At 43.4% G+C, this 19,061-nt stretch overlaps 1 protein-coding gene across 5 annotated transcripts; it reads right to left on the bottom strand.

Moving 5' to 3' along the window:
• Positions 1-354: 354 nt before the first annotated feature.
• Positions 355-12,806, bottom strand: MRPS22 (mitochondrial ribosomal protein S22). Of its 5 annotated transcripts, none has more exons than XM_077130253.1 (8): positions 12,619-12,806; positions 9,924-10,090; positions 8,723-8,887; positions 6,745-6,888; positions 6,352-6,435; positions 5,016-5,161; positions 1,683-1,791; positions 359-509 (listed from the first exon to the last, which is right to left on the bottom strand). In XM_077130253.1, exons 1-8 carry the CDS (start codon positions 12,788-12,790, stop codon positions 414-416), a joined length of 1,083 nt encoding a protein of 360 aa, XP_076986368.1. In that variant the 5' UTR covers positions 12,791-12,806; the 3' UTR covers positions 359-413. The 5 variants fall into 5 exon arrangements, with proteins under 5 accessions (XP_076986370.1, XP_076986368.1, XP_076986369.1 ...); XM_077130254.1 differs by having other exon boundaries at positions 9,924-10,087; XM_077130257.1 differs by lacking the exon at positions 12,619-12,806 and adding an exon at positions 12,151-12,245 and having other exon boundaries at positions 9,924-10,087.
• Positions 12,807-19,061: the final 6,255 nt, after the last annotated feature.

Genomic DNA, 19,061 nt, shown 5'->3' with positions numbered 1-19,061 from the left:
GATGATTCTCTAAGCCTTTTTCCTTAATGTCATTGCATCTCTTCCCTCAGCCTATATGAGCTCTTATGCCATGCCCTGATCTTTGTTACTACCTCATTAACTGGGGCTCTGTCTGAATTACCCATTCAGAAAGGCGTAGGACCTTTTTTTAAAAAATCTATGAATTAATCTAATGTAATTAGAGAAATTCATAAACACACTCATGGTATTTTGCAATTATCCACTTGTAGCCTAAGAAAATAAGTTACCAAGTTTTTCTTTGTGATTGTTATAGAGCCACTACCTGGAACTTACAGAACCTTATAGAAAACTATATATCAATACCTTTTAATCTTGACATTTTAAAATATTTAGTTCAATATTAACAAAGAAATCTTGTATTTAGTAAAATGAAATTTATTTAAAAAACACTTTCAGGAAGCTGCAGAATGACTAATGAATGCTTCTTGATAAGTCTGCAGTGTTAATTCTATATATGGTCCCTTCTGTGCCTCTGTTTTTGCAAAAACCTGTTCAAATTAAAAAAAAAGTTTAAGCAATAGAACATATACTCTTTTATAGCATTTTCAGTCTTGAGATCTCATTAACATTCCTGTGGTAGCAAACAAAAGTCCCATTTAAATCTGAAACTTCCAAGTTTCACAGTAATTTTTTTTTACTTATAAAACAATAAACATCCATATGGACAGAAAAACAGTATCCAGCTCAGTTCAAGAGTACTATTGTAAACACCAGAAGTACGGCCATCATGTGTTTTAGCCTGTCTTCAGAAAAAAATTAAAACCTGGCATTGCACCTCCTGTTAGAGCAAAATGGAAACCATTAGTTCAACAGAAATTTGGAATTGGCAAACAAATTTTTCACTTTCAAGAATATTTTCTCCAAAAGCATTTTGCTTTATCTGGCTTATTAGAGGAAATCAGATTTAATTTCTCTCTACTCCTAGGGTTTTATCAGTGGCCATTTTTATCCTTAGTAAGCCTTAGAGCTGCTCTTGCAGTGTGCAAAAAATACTGCTGGGATGGAAGCCAATCCACCAAATCATGCCTGTTCTGAACATTAGGAGATGAAATTATACAGTAAACTCTTCTCCCTTCCTTCCAGAAAAAAATTCACCTGAGCTCTCAACATTTACAGAAGAATCTAAGCCTATGGTTTTGAGAGATAAGCAGTTCCAAAAGGGTAGCACAGCTAAGGCTTGGAAACACAAATGCATCATCCTCTCCCCTTCCTCACACTCACCCACTTCCCCCATGGGGATGTGATCACTGCTGAACCAGCCATCTTCCCAGGGACAGGAAGCTGCTCTTGGGACATGTGCTACTTAGTCCTCTGCCCTTTTCTGCTGGTGACTTCACCACCTCAGATGCTGCTCGGCCCTGCCAGTGCTCCAAAGAATGCGTGGGCTACTGCCCCCACTCTCAGAACTCCTGGATTTCAGCTGCACCAGCACTGCCAGACCTATCTTACTGCACACCCCCCATCCCCACCCCACCCCCTCTGTGTTACAGTTGTCTGGGTTGAAGAAATAATAGGGGCATAAATCACACTGATGTTGTCAAGACCACAAAGTTTCCATATTCACAGATTTTGTTTGGTTACCATTAAGTATGACTGACTTCTGAATTCTTCCCAACTCTATTACCAACAAAAAACAGACAACGTGAGAAAAGACTCTTTACCTTAACTAAGTTTAATCCCTCTGCAGCCTTTTCTTTGGCCTCTTGAGCCGACTGGCCATCTGGATGGAGCATGTGATAGAGCTGGACCAAGCTGGTGGCATCATCAACTCTGAGAAAAGGGCTTACTATTATTGAAGGATTATTTTTATGTGCTTTACAGTCCTGTTAAAACCTGAAACTAAATTACTTTCTGAACTTTCCTCAGGCCAGCTAATTCAAAAAAACGTAAATACCTTCTGCTTTGTATTTTCAAAAGCATTTTTAGGAAAACTGGTTAATGTGACCTCCCCAACTCTGTGTGTCAGGTAATGCAGGAGTCACTGAAGGCAGTACCTAGTTTTATCACAGTGACTACATTCCAAATGTGGCTATGTTCTTTTTGGAAAAAGGACATCATTTTTTTTTGTAGAAACAGCACACAGAATGGTTTATGATTTCAAACCAGCTCAACTTCCCCAGCATGTGACAGGGTAATCCAATCCGAGGGCAGAAATACACCTGCACCCCATAATATATAGCAGGAGATTCATGGTTGGGGATGCTCAAAATGACCTGCTAATGGGATTTCAGTGAGAGTGTGAATGAGTGAATAAATAAATACCTCAGCTGCCCTTACAAGAGGCTTCCTAGACGCCGAGGAAAGACTGCTAGGCCATCTGAATACTCACAGGAACCCAATAGTTAAAAATCAGCATCCTCATCAAGCAAATTTGAAATTATTCAGATCAGACAGAAGGAAACTCAGGTTCTACTTTAGCAAATTCACAAAACTACTTACAACAAAGCTAGGACAAGAATTCCATTCTGGTCTGTACTTACCTTTCTAGAAACTTATGAACAATTTTTATTAAAAACTTCCTAGCTTTTCTCAAACTATCACATTACCTTCTCACACAGGCAACACCTTCTGACCATTTGCACCTCAAAGCTAGGGACTACATAAAAATAACCCTTCCTCTGCTAGGGACACTTATTTAGCAAGCTACTGGCTTCTGACCTTGGGGTGGGAAAGTGAAGACACCCTAATTCAGTGCTCTCTCAGCTGAATCGGGGGATAAAGAGGGGGGTGGCAGTGGAAGTAGGTAAAGAATTCCTCAAGCCATGGTAGCGTTAGAGAACTGCTCTGGTGTATCACAAGGCCCACCTACCAACAAGGCCATATCCTGAGAACCGACAGGAAACCAGAGCTGCTCATACATGAAGTTTTCTAGGGGGAAAATTCTAAAATGTGCATTACAAATTTGTTGTACCTGTTATAATCTAAAAAAAGTCCAATAAGCATGGCAACAAAGTATCTCCCCAAGTAAAAGTTTAATGTAATTCCCTTTAAAGCTTAGGCATGTAGTCTTCATATAAAGTGTTTAACTGGGTTTCTATATATTAGAATCATGGTTCATGCTAAAGTATTATGCTTGGGTCTGAGAACAATTTAGCTTCACATCAAACCCATATTTGAAATTGAGAGCAAAATCATTTTACAGTTTTAAGAGCATTTTAAAAAGATTTCAGTTTTGAACCAACTGAACTGAGGCTTGCCCAACTCCAAGTGGTAAGGAAGAGCCACCCTGCTGTCCAGCCTGGGATCTGCAGCGAGCTCACGGTCCTGTCCACATTGCCAGCAGGGAGTAAAGGGGGCGCACCCAAAGCTCCCTCCCATGTGCAAATGAACCACTTCAGATGTAACCTTTATAAGTGATAATGATATAATATCATGGAATAGTACACCTTGATAAAGCAATTTAATTTCAAAAGATACATTTCTGTGTTGCTTTTAATTTTACAAAAATGTTATATTGTTTTTATACTAATAATTTCAGGATGATTATATTTGGGAAATTCTACAAGCAGAAAATTTATTTGCAGATGTCACTGCTGATTAATCACCAAAAGGCAAGGAGGACACTTATGAGCATCCCCACCACCCCCAGGCCCCTCCTTAACCTGATGGAATATACTTCTGGCTTCTGAGTTGGATTACACTATCACATGCTGGGGAAGTGGGCTGACCTTAAGTCATCTACCGTTGGGAATGCTGTTTGTATGAGAAACGAGGGCTGTACTCCTTAGACAGTGCCTATGGAAACTTCTAATTCCAAATGCTTACCTTGGTATGTATGATTCAGATTACTTATAAGAGACTCTGTAAGTCAAAAAACCTTGATTCTGCTAGCTCTGTGAAGGTAATATAATCATTAAACCCTCTTCTAGTTCAGACTTTTTAGTCCAGGGCTTTTTTTGGAAGGCTGGCTTTTTTATTATAGCCATGAGTTTCTGTTTCTTGTCATTTTGGCCTTCCTAACGCCACGGATAGAAAGATGCTCATAACCAAATAACTCTTCAGTTTTATCATAAATTGTAAAGAACAGTATTATTTCTGCTAGAAGCTTGGGAGCACTCCACCTTGCATACTAAAAATAAGACATTCTTTGTTTCAAGGTAATTTGAAAAAAAAAAAAAAGACAAACCAATTCTTCTGATGTAAAAATCTTGCAAAAGCATGAAATATCAAAGCAAAAGTATGTCTATAAACTAAATGACTTTTACTGAAACAAGCCCTAGGAACAGTCACACCAGAAAACAATCACCTTGCAGAGCTTATGTCCACTTCCTTACACTTCCTATTTAATCCTGAGGCACAGTCCCTGACACACACAAGACAAGCACTGGATGTCCCATGAATAAGTCCAAGACCAGGGTATATAGTATGGATCCAAAGTCACTGCTCTTTCAAGGAATCTAGCCCTGTTCATGCAACACAAAAGCGAAGACTGAGAAAGCTGGGTTATGCCAGGAGCAGCAAACCTACACATTAAGGGAAGCAGCAGCTTCAGTTCATCACTGGACAGGACACTATCACCGGGCAGGACGCTATCACCGGGCGGGACGCTATCACCGGGCAGGACACTATCACCGGGCAGGACACTATCACCGGGCAGGACACTATCACAGGGTAGGACGCTATCACCGGGCAGGACGCTATCACCGGGCAGGACGCTATCACCGGGCAGGACACTATCACAGGGCAGGACGCTATCACAGGGCAGGACGCTATCACAGGGCAGGACACTATCACTGGGCAGTACGCTATCACCGGGCAGGACGCTATCACAGGGCAGGACGCTATCACCGGGCAGGACACTATCACCGGGCAGGACACTATCACAGGGCAGGACGCTATCACCGGGCAGGACGCTATCACAGGGCAGGACGCTATCACTGGGCAGTACGCTATCACTGGGCAGGACACTATCACTGGGAAAACATCATAACTTAGATACAGATACAGTTAACAGCAATAAGAATTATTCCTTTTCTTACGAAGGTCACACTTACAAATCTCTCTGAATCTGGTCAATCAGCAGGCCATCAATCTTTTTCTTATTTACAAGATACCAAACCATCCCACCAAAGTGTCTTGTTGAACGCAAAAGGTCATATTTTCCATGTTTATCTATATCTTCGTAGGTCTGGTGATGAACCTATCAAAATAAAATGCAATCTTCAGATACATAAAAATAGAGGAAATAAGCAGCATTACTCAATATACACTTCTTAGAATCAGTGCTGCCCAAGACAAAGCACCAGTAAAGCCCAGTATACTTCCAGCCACCTCCACATCATTAACCAATAGTTATGATCTAGCTAATCCTTGTACAACCCACCTTAGGTGGGAAGAAAGGTCCTATTAAAGAAGAATTTTCTTAAATGATAGCAAATCTGTACCTTCTCCACTGAGGGAAAAGTTATGACGAACATCTATAACCCTATCAATTACTTTTCAGCAGCCAAGCATTATTTATTAGGCACTAAGCTGATCTTCCTAAAGGAGAACTCTGATTAGAGTATTTTCTGCTGAATTAAGTCCAGATTCCTCAGCCCAGCACCTGAGGTCACCTGTTCTGTGGCCCACCATTCCAGCTTAATCTGAACATATATACTGCATGTATGAGCAAACGGGACAATTGGCCATTTCTCAAACATACTTGTTACTTCCTGCCTGGGGTTCCTATTGTTCCCTCTGCCTGAAACACCTCTCCTCACCCGATGCCACCAGCTGCAGTGTTCCCTGTCCTTCTAGAGGCCCATCAAGGAACCTGTGAAGCCTTTCCTGAGAGCACTTTGCAACCTTCTCTCAGCACCTAACACTTTAGACCAAAGGGGACAATTATCCAAATACTTATCCAGCACCCTTCCCCACAATCATGTCTGGATGGCATGTTTTTACACAGTGCCCCAAGTGCCCCCTATCCTCATCCTCACACCACCGTCTTACACAGGGACACAATACCTTAAACATACACGGTTACTCACCACGGTGAACAGCAACACACACACATTGGATACTGGCAAATTTTAAGTAAAAAACGTTCCTCTACGATAAAATGAAAAGCGACAAGGCTTTGCCATCAAATTTGGGTCCTAACCCTACAAGCTCTAGTTGTGCGAGTTTCAGCAAACTCCTTAACTCTCAAAGATTAAATTCTCTGATCCTTCACTCAAAGGTTACTGTGAGGAGAGAAGATGCATCTGGTACATTTCAGGTGTTCAGTTATTTTCCTTCCGTCCTCTTGTATCAAAGCTTACAACCAGGCTCACTGTGCTGGATTTAAAAATTGTATACAATAACTGTACTTAAGACCATGTTTTAGAAACTATAAAACACACTCACCTTGATATACTCTGTGGAATCTGGCTCAAACTGGGCAACACAAAGATTGAGGACATCAGCATGCCGGTCCTGGCCATACATGGCCTAAAACCACAGACATACGGGGTTGGGATTAGATGAGAAGAACACGCAAGTTCAGCAGCTGTCCTGCCATCACCACAGCTGGCCCATCCACATGCATGCCACGTCTGTGCCCATCAAGAGGTATATGGAAACAACACGGGCTTTGTGACTCACACCCAGATTCAAAGACCAGCTAAGCCCATTACAGTGACAGCAGAAATGCTTATCTGTGTCTACCAAGGCACAGTGCCAGGCAGAACCAGGGTCAACTTGGTTCAACAACGAAATTATCACTACTAACTGTAGTATATGAAACCCAAATCACCTTACCTTAAGATTTTCTTCCTTGAAAATTACTGGTGTCAAAATTCTACGACCTTCTTTCGGGAAATAAACTTGTATCATCCTGTCCCGTTCTTCCCAAGAGGCCTTGCGTAGTGTGCCACTTGGTTCTCTGACAACAATAAAACGCTCCTAAAATAGAAACGTAATCAAGGATGAGTGTGTGAGCACTTATTTTTAGTTCCAGTACCCCATTAAGCACCATTATAAGAATAATTTGCAATCAACGATATAAAAACACAACTTGCAAATGTAAAATGCAATCACTCTTAGATGCCTTCAATGATAATTTTAAACCTTAACGACTTGATAAGTTTTGATACTTCTTTCACTAATCACTTGCTGTGTGTCTGACAATCAAATCTAAAATGAAAAGTTATTAAGTACTGACAATGGTGCTAAGGTAGGTTCAATAGATAACACAGGTCAACTAAAAAAAGCTGATCTTAAATTTATCTGAATCCTTTTCAGAGGAAAGATGTGCCATAAGCCTGCTCTGAATTGTTTCATTTCCCCACCCCAAAGTCTCACCTAAACAGATTTTACTACTTTATGATCTACATTTAAAGTCCTTGGGGCAAAAAAAAGTACCCAAGGAAGTGGACTTCTGACTCTGCACCACTAGGATTTTTCATATGGCCATAAATGCCTCACAGAGACTGCCCGGCCCTCCTGCCTCTGACCCCTTCACTCTCCCACTGTCGAATCCTAGGCCGTGGCAGTGGCTTCCTCTGCATCCGCCTACTGTTTATTGGCAATTTACCTTGTGCTAAATACTTGACACCTCTTAGATATCGTTATATAACTGGAAGGGGCAGGAACTGGGGTTATAATTCTTTGCAACACCCAGAGTGACTTACACAGAGTCTTGCACATAGAAGATAATTGATACACATCTAATTAATGTTTAAATAATCAGATGGTACTGACTCCCAACTTTTCAGAGGTTTAAGAGTCTCTGGATGTATCTTGAGGATGATATAATTAAAACTTTATCAAGAACTGTAAATTGAAGAGAAAAAAAAATAGCAGATACCAAAATAATACAACTGTTCTTCAAGATTTTTGGTAATTTGAGAAAACTGAATTCCACATTCCTTTATCTCTTTCAGGTTATACAATGTTAAACAACCAGCCTTCACAGCACTGTAAACAAATATTAAAGAACCTCAAAACTTAAGTTCTAATTAAAATGAAATCTTTGTGATCCCTCGTTATGTCACAAAAGCAGATGGCAGGTAAACAGACATGGATACGACTCAAATAAGTCCTCCAACCAACAATCACTAGGATAAAAGACCAATTAATATGGGGTGGTCGTTCTCCCAAACCCAGCATTGTGTGGTATACTGTTTACTCTTTACTTAAAAGCTGAAGCAGGAAACTGATAACATATTTTTAAGGTGCCAGAGCATTACTCTGGAATTGGGAATCAAGGGAAGAGGAGCCAGGCAATAAAAACGACAACAGAAGGCGGCAGTACTGAATGAAAATTATCTGAGAAACACTTGCCATTCTGGAAGTAAAAGTTCTTTGGGAAGGTTGAGAATTGTGGACACCATCAGTGAGTTTATACGAAAGAAACACTCCATCTTCTCAAAAAGCTTCACCTAAGGAAGTCATTATACCTTAGATAGGAAGACTCTCCCTTCTCCCATTGCCCTGAAGGTTCTTATCATTTGTGGTTTTGGGGTGTGCATGTGTGTATGAGTGTCTGTCTGTTTCTCTCTGTAAAGCCCTTATTCTGTCTCAATCTGGAACACTGTATGTCCGTGATCTATATAGAAATGGTAACAGGTTGACGTGGGGTTGTGCTGCTTTTGTCTTCCTCCTTAAATGACATCTTCTCGAATCCTGGTTTGGAAGTATCAAAGACGGCTGTGGATGAGGACATGACCCTCATCCCTCAGGCCCATCTTCACATGGTATTTCCAACACAGGTCATTTTGCTGTCAGGCATACTCACCCGGTGGGGGATGCTGTATGATATATCAGTAAACACGTATTTGACCGTTTCTGTTCCTTCCAAAATCTTATCTTCAGCCAATACGTCATTTATTGGCACTCGTTCTTCCAGAACTGGTGGCATTTTTAATCGTACTTTAGCTGCCTCAACTGCCTGTCTTGTAGCCTAATGAAATAAAATGTTTCTTAAAGAAAGCCACAGGGTTACAGAGCCAAAAAGATCATCTTACAAAAGCAGATATTAATAAAAAAATGTTAAAGGCTGAAAAAGAAGCTGCAGCCATGAATCTGTGAGTAAAAAGCCAGGCGTGGGTTCCTGGTTCCTGGCCTTTGCCTCTGTCGTGTGGCTGAGACAACCGCTGCAGGGTCAGCCATCGCCAGAACAGCAATGAATGCACTGGAAGCAGAGCCAGGCTACAAAGCCTGCTTTAAATAGAGTAAAGCATTGCATTTACTGGGTGCCTAGTATTGTTCCAAATATACTTGGCTCATTTAATGCCCTCTACAAGCCTGTGACTGAGGTGCTGTTATTATTTCTATTTTATGGGAGAGAAAACAGAGGCACACAAGTGTTAAGTAAATTGCTAGGAAGTGGTAGTACTGGGATTTAAGCCCAGGAAGCCCAACTCCAGGACCCATGCCCTTCACTACCACATACATTACTTCCTGCTGTTCTTTTAACAGCAGTCACCTCCTCTGCGAAAGGGGACTTTCACTCTTCACGTGATACACTACTAGATATTTGAAATATTTACTGTGACTATAAGCGACTTCTGAATTAGAAAATAAGAGCAATAATGCTTCAAAGATTCATGCATCAATGAGTTTACCACAAAGCACTCAGTAACCATGGCTACAGAACACTAGCCTTAGAGTTGATTGCTATTTAGCAGAACCTTTCATGGTCTCATCAACCCTTTAGCCCCAAAGCAGCTCATGGCAGCTGTTTCTCCAGGAAGGAAGCTGGAACAGCAAGAAAAAGGAGGGATGTCCAGGCTGGTTTGCGAGCAGGCAGGAGGCTCCGCTTGGACACCCAGGCCTGACCTACGTGCCCCGCCCTGCCTAATTCTGGCCATGCTCCGCGCTCCTTTCTTTCACAAGTGCTTGCGGAAGGGCCACTCTGAGCATCTAAAGGAACCTCTGGAAATCATATGTGGCCCCTTAAAGAACAGCATTCTACCATTACGGCCGCGTTCACATACCTCTTCCAGCTGTGCCTGGGTCATTAATTTATAGGTTGGTGGCTTCAGTTCCTGCACAACTGGTTTAAAAATCTTCTGCAGATTCAAACCTGTCATCTTGATGAGTATGCTTTGGACTTCCTCATCCATAAATGTAGGTTTCTTGATTTCTGAGCTACCAGAATCTGCTAAAATGAATTTTGTAAATAAGAAGGTGGCAAAAATGACAAGCCAACAAACCTCTAAATAGAAAAGTAAGTTACTGATAAACACAACTGACAAAATATTGGCCTCAACACTGCTTAACATCAGTACCTATGAGATTCACTCATTCATTGTCCTTCATTTAAAATTTACCGAATACTCACTGTGTTGAGACATTCAAAATCTAGTGAGAGAGGGAACAAGGAAAAAAAGTAATGTAGTAATAATAATGGTTGCTACCATTTTCAGTGTCTTCTATATAGCAGGCATTACATATAATTTCAGAAATGCTTAGAATAACCCACAAAATAAATACTGATATTCCAATTTTATAAATAAGGATGCTGACGTTTACCCTGAAATAACTAGTTATTAAGTGATAGAGCCAGGATTTAAATCAAAGTTTGTCTGATTCTAGAGCCTAGATCATTTCAAATCCACCCTGGTACTCCTCACCATATGTGCTACATAGAAGGGAAGCCCAGGGACCTGTGTGATTACAGAGGAAGTAACTAATGATAGCCTGGCAGCAGGGAAAGGCACGCCAGGATCAGAAAAGGCTTCTCAGGAGACTGAGTGGGGTAGAGAAAAAAGGAAAGGAAATCCTAGAGTGAAGCATTGCAAGTAGAAAAGGGGGACTGGATCACTGGACATGATCCATGCAGTGTCCTGGGAGGGCCTCAGGCAGAAGAGGAAACCTCTGTCCCTGCACTCTCAGGGAGCGTGCCTATCCCTTTGCCTCAGCTCTATTTCCTCTCCCACTGGAAAAAAGACGAAAATGCCATTCCTTCCCAGTACCTCTTCATCTAGTGGTGTCCCTCAGGATTCTACACTGTGCTTTCTCTTCTCCCTTTCCACATTCTTGCTGGATGATCCCCAGCCTCCTATGTTATCTCTAGCTGCTGGAGACTCTACAACCTGAGTCACCAACCGGAAGCATCTTCCGTCCGCTTACCCAATGAACATCTCATATGCACAACCACATTACCAAATCAGAATTCATCAACTTTCTCTCCTCTGAAGCCTGCTCTTCCTACTGCTCTGTCTCAGCCTCGTCCAGCAGGTCATGCGGGCAGAAACCTCAGTCATCCCTGGCATCTCCCTTATCCTCCACATCTACTCAGTAGCTGTAGTGAAGAGAACAGTAATGGTTACAGCTAATATTTATTAGATATTTATTATGTGCCAGTATTCACTGAGCAAAGTATGTTATAGAATTAACACATTTAATCCTCACAATAACCCCACGGGGGGATGATTATCCCCATTTTACAAAGAGACATAGACACAGGCTTAGAGCATGCTGTCAGTTACACCTCATAAACCTCTTCTCCGTTTCCCACTGCCATCACCCTAGTCAGGGCCATCCTCATCCTCATCCTCTTAAGTGGTCTCCCTACCTCCATTCTGGCCCCACTATAGACCATTCTCCCAAACACAATAATCTCTCCAAAATGTAGTCAGCATCACTTCCAAGATTACAACTCACCAATGGCTTCCAACATCACTTAGAAAAAAGCTAAGAGGGTCTGTTTACTTCTCTGTGTCCCCCACCAAAGTGTGCTCCCCGAAAACTAGAACCCTATCTTGCCCTTCTTTCTGGCAACAAGGGTCCCTCAAAGTGCCCAGCATACAGTAGGTACTTAGCACTATGCCCTCAGGCAAACTTACCCAAACCCCCACTTTCATATACTATCTTTACTCAGATATTTCTCAATTTATGTCTAACTGCATACCAGAAATTCCCACTTGAATCGTAAAGATATCTCAAATTTCACGTGTTCATAATATAACGATTAATTCTGCCTCCCTTTCCATCTCCCCACCCCATCTCCTACTCCTGCTCCCTTTCCCGCCAAAAAAAACAAAAACAAAAACAGTCCCTACAATTAATCCTCACCATCTTGGCATAAACGGGCCTATTCTTCACTCAAGTGTTCAAAACAGAAACTTGAGACGCAACTGTGATTTCTCCTCTAAATACAGATACAAAACTATCACCAGGTCACATCAACTCAGACACCAAAATGCGTTCCCAAACTACCTGTGTTCAGTCTCACTTCTGAACCTTTGCCTATGCTGTTCCCTCTGCTTGGAATGCTGGCAAAGTGTTCCATGGTTACCAGGTCTCAGTTTTGATCCTATTTTCCTGGAAGCCTTCTCTGACCTTCTAAGTTAGCTTAGGTGTCTCTCCTACGTACATCTCCCTATCACAGCCCGGGTCACACACCATTGCCACTTTCCCATTGAGCCATGAGTTCCCTCAAGGAAAAGCCCGTTTCAATTTGCCATAGCCCCTAGCCTACGGCGGGGCTTTGCAACGATCGGAGTTCAGGCGCTATTAGCTGGGTGAATGAATGAACACACAGTGGCAAACATATCCTGCAGGTACAGAGGGGAGTTGGACGGGTGTGAGAATGTGCTGCAGGACAAGCCAGGGGGTTCTCTCCAGCCAGAACAAGTTCTAGGTCTCGCAGGAGGGCGTCTCAGCGACAGCCGGCAGGTCACTTACCCGCCTCGGAGCCGAGCTGACGGCATGGCGGCCCCGCTCCGCAGGGTCCGGGCAGCGGCCGAAGCAGGCCGCCGAGGCGGAGACGGACTCGGGCGCGGAAACAGACCCGTTCCGCGTCCCAGGAACTTGTCAGGCAACGCCAAAGCGGCACGCAAGCCCTGTAGGTCGCCATGATAGTCCAGAGTCAACCTGTGTCGGAAGCGGCTAAGAACAACTTCCGGGTCACGCGCGGCTCGTGCGGCATTCTGGGAAATGTAGTCTGAGCACAGAGAAGGCGGAAGCAACGCGGTTGCTGGGCTTTTCGTACCTGGTTTCTTCCAAACTGCTTGTTCACAAGTAGATGTTCATGTCCCTCTCTGTACACTGAGCTAAAGTTAAGACTTATACCTTCTTCTGTATATACTATTTTCCTGAACCATTTTACTTGTTCCTTTGGTTCTAAATAACATATTTCCACTTTTTTTGCGCAAACCTTTCCTCGCAGTCCAAGGTTTAAATCCAATTGCCCATTCGACTTCTCGCTCCCCACCCCCGACACAACTCCTGATTCCAAGCCCTGATCAGCCCCACCACTCCTCACACCTTATTCTCTGTCTCAGCACAGTACTCCTTTCCGTCACAGCGCTTTTCAAAATTTGTGGTTGTTTTTGCTTGTTTTCTTACATGTTTTCCTCACCCCATGAGTGAGGAAAATATTTTATTTATATTTTCTACATATTATAATATCACCTAATCTTATACATCTTTGTGTACAGCAAACAGTTGTTGAATGAATGAATGATTAGATTATTCTGTTACATTCTTTCCTAACTATCCTGGGTATGCAGGGGTTAGTCTTCCCTAGACGGCAGGTTGGTGCCTATACCAAGCACTTATCCCAAGGCCTGGTAAAAGGAGAGTACTACGCAAATTCTTGTTTGACTTGTTTGAATTGCTGGTCAGGTAGACTTCTAACCTCTCCCCTTTCCCTCCAGTGCCCGTTAATGAACTCATTCCCCATTTGAGCAGGGGAAGAGAAAGTCCTAGGCTTGGTACTAGCTTCAGGCATGACTTGTATCTTGCTTTCTATCACATCTTCTAATACCTTTGTGATGCCAGATGTCAGGGAATTGTAGTGGAACCCATGTAGGTGTCTCCAAGCCCCAGTCCTTCTTTTAGAATCAACCATCCACCCCCTTCCCACAGTCCCTGCTGAAAGGGCAGGACTCAGCGGCCATATTTTTGCTGTAAACATGTCCCTGCACACAGTTGATTGAACGATGTAAGGACACTTGCTGTATTAGTTCCCTGTGGTTGCAAATTACCACAAATCTGGTGGCTTAAAATGATGGGTAACTATTCTCTTGCAGTTCTGGAGGCCAGACATCTGAAGTCAGTATCACTAGACTGAAACCAAGGTGCCAGCAGGGCCATGCTCCTATTGGAGGGTCTTGGGGAGACTCTTTTCCTTGCCTCTTCCAACTTCTAGTGACTGGAGGCATTCCTTGGCTTGTGGCCACATCAGTCCAATCTCTGCCTCCATTTTCATATCCCCTTATCCTCTTCTAGCTGTACCAAATATGCTTCTGTCTCCCTCTTATGAAGATGCTTGAGACTGCATTTAGGGCCCACTTTCATAATCTAGGATAATCTCCCCCCCCCCCCCCGAAAAATCCTTAACATAATTACATCTGCAAACACCCTGTTTCCATATAAGGTAATATGCACAGGTCCCAGGAATTTGAGGGGCTTGTCATGGTCAGGTTCATGGGTCAACTTGGCCAGGTGGTGGTGCCCGTTTGTCTGGTTGGGCAAGTGTTGGTCTGTCTGTTGATATGAAAACTTTTCATAGAATTAAATCATGATCATGTTGGCTGCATCCACAGCTGATTGAGTTGTAATCAGCTGATTGCAGTTGTAATTAGCCAAGGGGAGTGTCTTCTGCAATGAGTGATGCTTAAGCAAAGCACTGGAAGGCTTTTAAGGAAGATTCAGAAGAGGCAGTCTCTTCCTATTTTGGCTGGCGAGCCTCACCTGTGGAGTTCATCCAGACCCTCCATTGGAATCGTCAGCTTCACAGCCTGTCCTATGGATTTTGGACTCTACATTCCCATGTTTACATGAGACACTTTTATAAATTTTATATCTATGGATATTTCTTGCTGATTCTGTTTCTCTAGAGAACCCTAGCTAATACAGGGGCCATCTTTCACTCCACCACAGCTGGTCAGACACTAAGCAGAATTTTTTTTAATAATTCAAACTAAGGGAAACAGAAACTGTAGTTAGAGATGGAAACTTGAAGTTAATCACTGTCTAGAGTTGGGGCTGAAAGAGCCCTTTTTAGCAAGGTGTTCATTGAAGAGTGAAAAGAAAAAGCTGATCTGCAGAAAAAAGCAGGAAAAGGAAGAATATCTTCCCTCCACGTATGGGAAACTATGCAGTCTGAGAAGGAAAGAAATGAAGAAAGGTGCCGCCTTGGACATAAAGCCTCCACTTTCCTTCATTAACTTCCTTTACTTGGGAGGAGTTTACCAACAGGGAATAACCAAGACTCTGTAACCCCGGACAGATCCCCACATCTTTCAGAGCCGGGTACCTCCCCTGCAAAGTAGATATGAGAGCACTTACCCTTTCGACTTTGAGGATAAAGCCGCACAGGACATGATGCCTGGCGTTTTATGAAGGAGGGGGGGGGGTCATGTGGCAGTGAGGTGGGGGCTTTTAGAAGAAATGCTTTATAGAGTCCTATATTCGTCAAAGTTCTCTGGTTGCAGGCAACTGAAGTCTTGACTAAAACAGAAATGGGAGTGACTGGAAGGATTTGAATAGCTCACAGAGTTTAAGAAAAAACTGAACAGCCAAACCTCAGGCTTGAAAGAGGGCAGCTCAGGGGCCCCAGAGGCATAAACTCGTGAGAAATTTCTCCAGGAGGCTGCTCACACAATGACTTAGTTTCAACCACATGCTTTCCATCAAATTCAAGTTCCTGGTGTGAGAGGTTGATCAGCCTGGGTTCTAGGTGCTTCTGGCAGATGGGGAGTGTGGCCCTCTGCTTGCAAGTCCTGAGACCACCTGACTGCAGCTAGAGGTAGCACCCATCAGGTCACACCTGGGAGAACGATGCCAGCTCTATGGGGGAAGGATGGTTTCTTAGCATTTGTAAAACAAAAGTATAGTGATGTGTCAGTTACCCAACTGTCAGCGATTTTACAAGGGCCTGAATTTTCATTGTTCCTCTAAAGGGTCTGGTTGCCCTGGGGATTTAGAATTCTTCAAGATGGGGGTGTAGAGTGGGTGGGAATGACGGGCCTGAGGATGTAGTGTCTGCACAATCCAAGGACCCTTCTCCAGCAACACTACGGCAACTTCTATATACAGTTCAATCCTCATTATTCAGGGGTTGTGTATTTAAGGATTTGTCTCCTTACTAAAATTTATTTGTAGCCCCCAAAATCAATCCTCATGACACTTCTCTGGTCATTTGCAGACATGCAAAATGTCTTCAAAAAAGTCGAACCACGTGACATACATGTTCCCAGCTGAAGGTAAGCAAGGCCATGCACTGCCATCTTGTTTCAGCTCTCACACTGTACACAGCGTCCTTTTCACAATATATTTAAGGTCACATTTTCCACATTTTTATGCCTTTTATTGGTGATTTTGCTGATTAAAATGGCCCCCAAGAGTAGTGTAGAAGTGCTGTCTAGTGTCCCTGAGCTCAAGAAGGCTGTGATGTACCTAAGGAATAAACACATGTATATTGGATAAATTTCATACAGGCATGAATTACAGTGTTGTTGGCTGCAAGTTCAATGTTAGTGAACTTACTAGTATATTAAATAATGTGTTGCTAAATAGAAACATACAAAAGACAAGTGTGCTAGTGTGAATGTGTCGTGTACCCTGGAAAATCCATGCTCTTTAATCCTCTTTCATTATTGCTAGGTGGGGTCTTTTTTATTGTTTCCATGGAGATGTAACCCACCCAGTTGTAGGTGGGACCTTCTGATTAGGTGGTTTCCAAGGAGATGTGTCTCCACCCATTCAAGGTGGGGTTCCTTACAGGAGTCCTTTAAGAGGGAATCATTTGGAAAAAGCTTTGGAGCCCACACAGCCAGAGACCTTTGGAGACGCAGAAGGAAAGTGCCTTGGGGAAGCCTTATGAGATGAGGAGAGAAAGCCAGAAGACATTGCCACATGCCCTCCATGCTGAGACAGGTATCCAGAAACCAAAGACCCCAGCAGACAGCAGCCATGTGTCTTTCCAGCTGACAGAGGTGTTCCGGACAGCATCAGCCTTTCTTGAGCAACCTTCAAGAGGTTGCTCAAGCAACCCCTTATTGTTGCCTTAATTTGGATTTTTTCACAGCCTTAGAACTGTAAGCTTGCACCTTAATAAATTCCTTTTTTAAAAGCCATGCCACTTCTGGTATATTGCATTCTGGTAGCTTTAACAGACTAAAACAACTAGGTTATGCATTGACTAGGTGTGACCAAAGGTACACAGGAATGCAACCCTGTGTTTTCCCTAGGAGCAATGGCTCCGTGTGTGCTAATTCAGTGTTCATGGAAACTTTACAGAACATAATTACTGTGCATAATGTAAATCAACTGTATTCTTCAAAGTCTTATCCTTGAAGCTTACTCAATATCTGTACCTCCCCCATTCTTGTCCTCACATAGTGTTTTTCCTCTGGCCTAACTCAAGGTCCAAATTTCTACAGAAGTTTCTACAGAAACACACATCTCATGGCTAAAATCCCTTTATGTGCTGCAAAGGGACCAGTAGCAAGGGAAGGAGCAAAGCTCCAGCAGTGACAGTGGTGATGTGTGGTCCCCAAGAAGGCTGCAGGGGGTGGGATGATAAATAGAGAAATTGATCACGGATGAGAAGGAATCTTTGTACTAGGAAGGAAGGAGTTGAAGAGGGGTAGAACGAAGTAGAGGATGAAATTTGGGGGAGACAATCATGGGGCCTTTATGTCTCTCTAACTTTATTTTCTCTGAATAATCAAAAGGAAAGTGACCAGATGAGAAGAGCGAGGATCGTGTTGGGTGCTACAGGAGTGAGATGTTTGAAGTAGTTGCTGGGTGCTGGGCAGATGGCTGAGATGCTAGAATTTCAAGCCCCACCAGACCACTAATGGTGGGATTGACTACAGCAGTGCAAGAGAAGAGGAATCCAGGACCTGGAGGCCAGGATGCTATTTCTCATGGGTGTACATGAAGAGAGAAAACATTTGAGGACATGCCTGGAGGCCTGTGCAAGGCTGCACCCATGCAGCAGTCTTGAGCAAATGGGGAGAATGGTGAAAAATGGGACAAAGCATAGTCACCTTCCTTCTCACTCTGCACAATCTTCTCATTAGTCCTGCTGAGCTTCATGGCCAACTGTTGAGGTACACAGCCAGGCGCCAGTGTACGCATCTATGCGTGCATAAGCTGAGGCTCACAAGTTAAAGGTCTTGCCCAAGACTGCCCAGTTTATTCCAAGCGGAGGCAAGGCTAGCCTTGGTGGTCCGTGACAGCTGTTCTGGGGGAAAAGCTTTGTGTCAAATAAGTTTCATGGGATGGGAAAGAACACCGAGACTTTCAGAAACAATACAGGTGGTCTTCTGAGCCCAGAATGTGACCCAAAAGAAGGCAGGAGGGGAGTCTGCCCCCACCAGGAAATAGTGGGCATAGATGAGTCAATTCCTCCAACCCTCATTTATCAGTTTATCTCCGATTTTCAGCATGACACGCCATCTCTTTTCTTCTGAGAGCACCCACTGAGATTCTTCCCCACACCGAATATTTGCAGCAGAAAGTGATGGTCAGAACGAGGCCAAGGCTGTGACTGTCTGCACTACTAAGTAGACCCTCCCTCTGTCCTCTAACACAGTGGCAGAAATGTCAAAGGCACTTGGCCAGCTCCTTCCCTGCGACCCGTCGCCCCCACAGGGACGTGGTCCCGAACAACGGCCTCGTGTCACACCACAGTGGATAGAATCTAACTGCTGACACTTGGCTCCCCTGCTCCCGAGAGCTGGTTGCTGTCAGGTTCGGTATGTGGAACATTTTGTCTGAGGGACGTGCTGGCCTGGGTTGAAAGTAATTCCCCTCAGCCTGGAACCGGGTGGTCTGTCTTAAGGTTATTTTTCAGTTCGATCTGGGCTCAGGAAGTCTTTTGAACTGAGAGCTGATATTTTCAAAGGTTAATAAGCCCGTCAGAAATTTTTTTCATGAGAATATGTGATGCATCTGATTGTCCTGACTTGCCAGCGGTTCTCAGATCAAGGACCTGAGCATAATTTCACTTTAGACTCAGGTCTGTAGCGTCCTAAGGACTCCTGGGGCCTGGGCTGGGAGAGGCTGGCAGCAGGATGTGTGGGCCACTGCTGGGGAGAAGCCAGAACCAAAAGGGGAGAACGTGTGCTCTGATGATGCCCTAAGTGTGTGTGTGTGTGTGTGTGTGTGTG

Source organism: Tamandua tetradactyla, chromosome 15 (assembly GCF_023851605.1).
Source record: "Tamandua tetradactyla isolate mTamTet1 chromosome 15, mTamTet1.pri, whole genome shotgun sequence".
NCBI lineage: Eukaryota > Metazoa > Chordata > Mammalia > Pilosa > Myrmecophagidae > Tamandua > Tamandua tetradactyla.
Note: the sequence above shows the minus strand (reverse complement) of the source record. Positions and strands in the feature narration are given on the sequence as shown.

Bases quoted from the DNA above. Each gene is read 5' to 3' on its own strand.
- MRPS22 (XM_077130253.1), bottom strand. From the start codon at position 12,790: ATGGCGACCTACAGGGCTTGCGTGCCGCTTTGGCGTTGCCTGACAAGT. The intron at 10,091-12,618 runs GTAAGTGACCTG...AATTCATTTTAG, and splicing joins TCAGCTCGGCTCCGAGGCGG to CAGATTCTGGTAGCTCAGAA. The intron at 1,792-5,015 runs GTAAGTGTGACC...CCCTTTTCTCAG, and splicing joins GACCAGATTCAGAGAGATTT to AGTTGATGATGCCACCAGCT.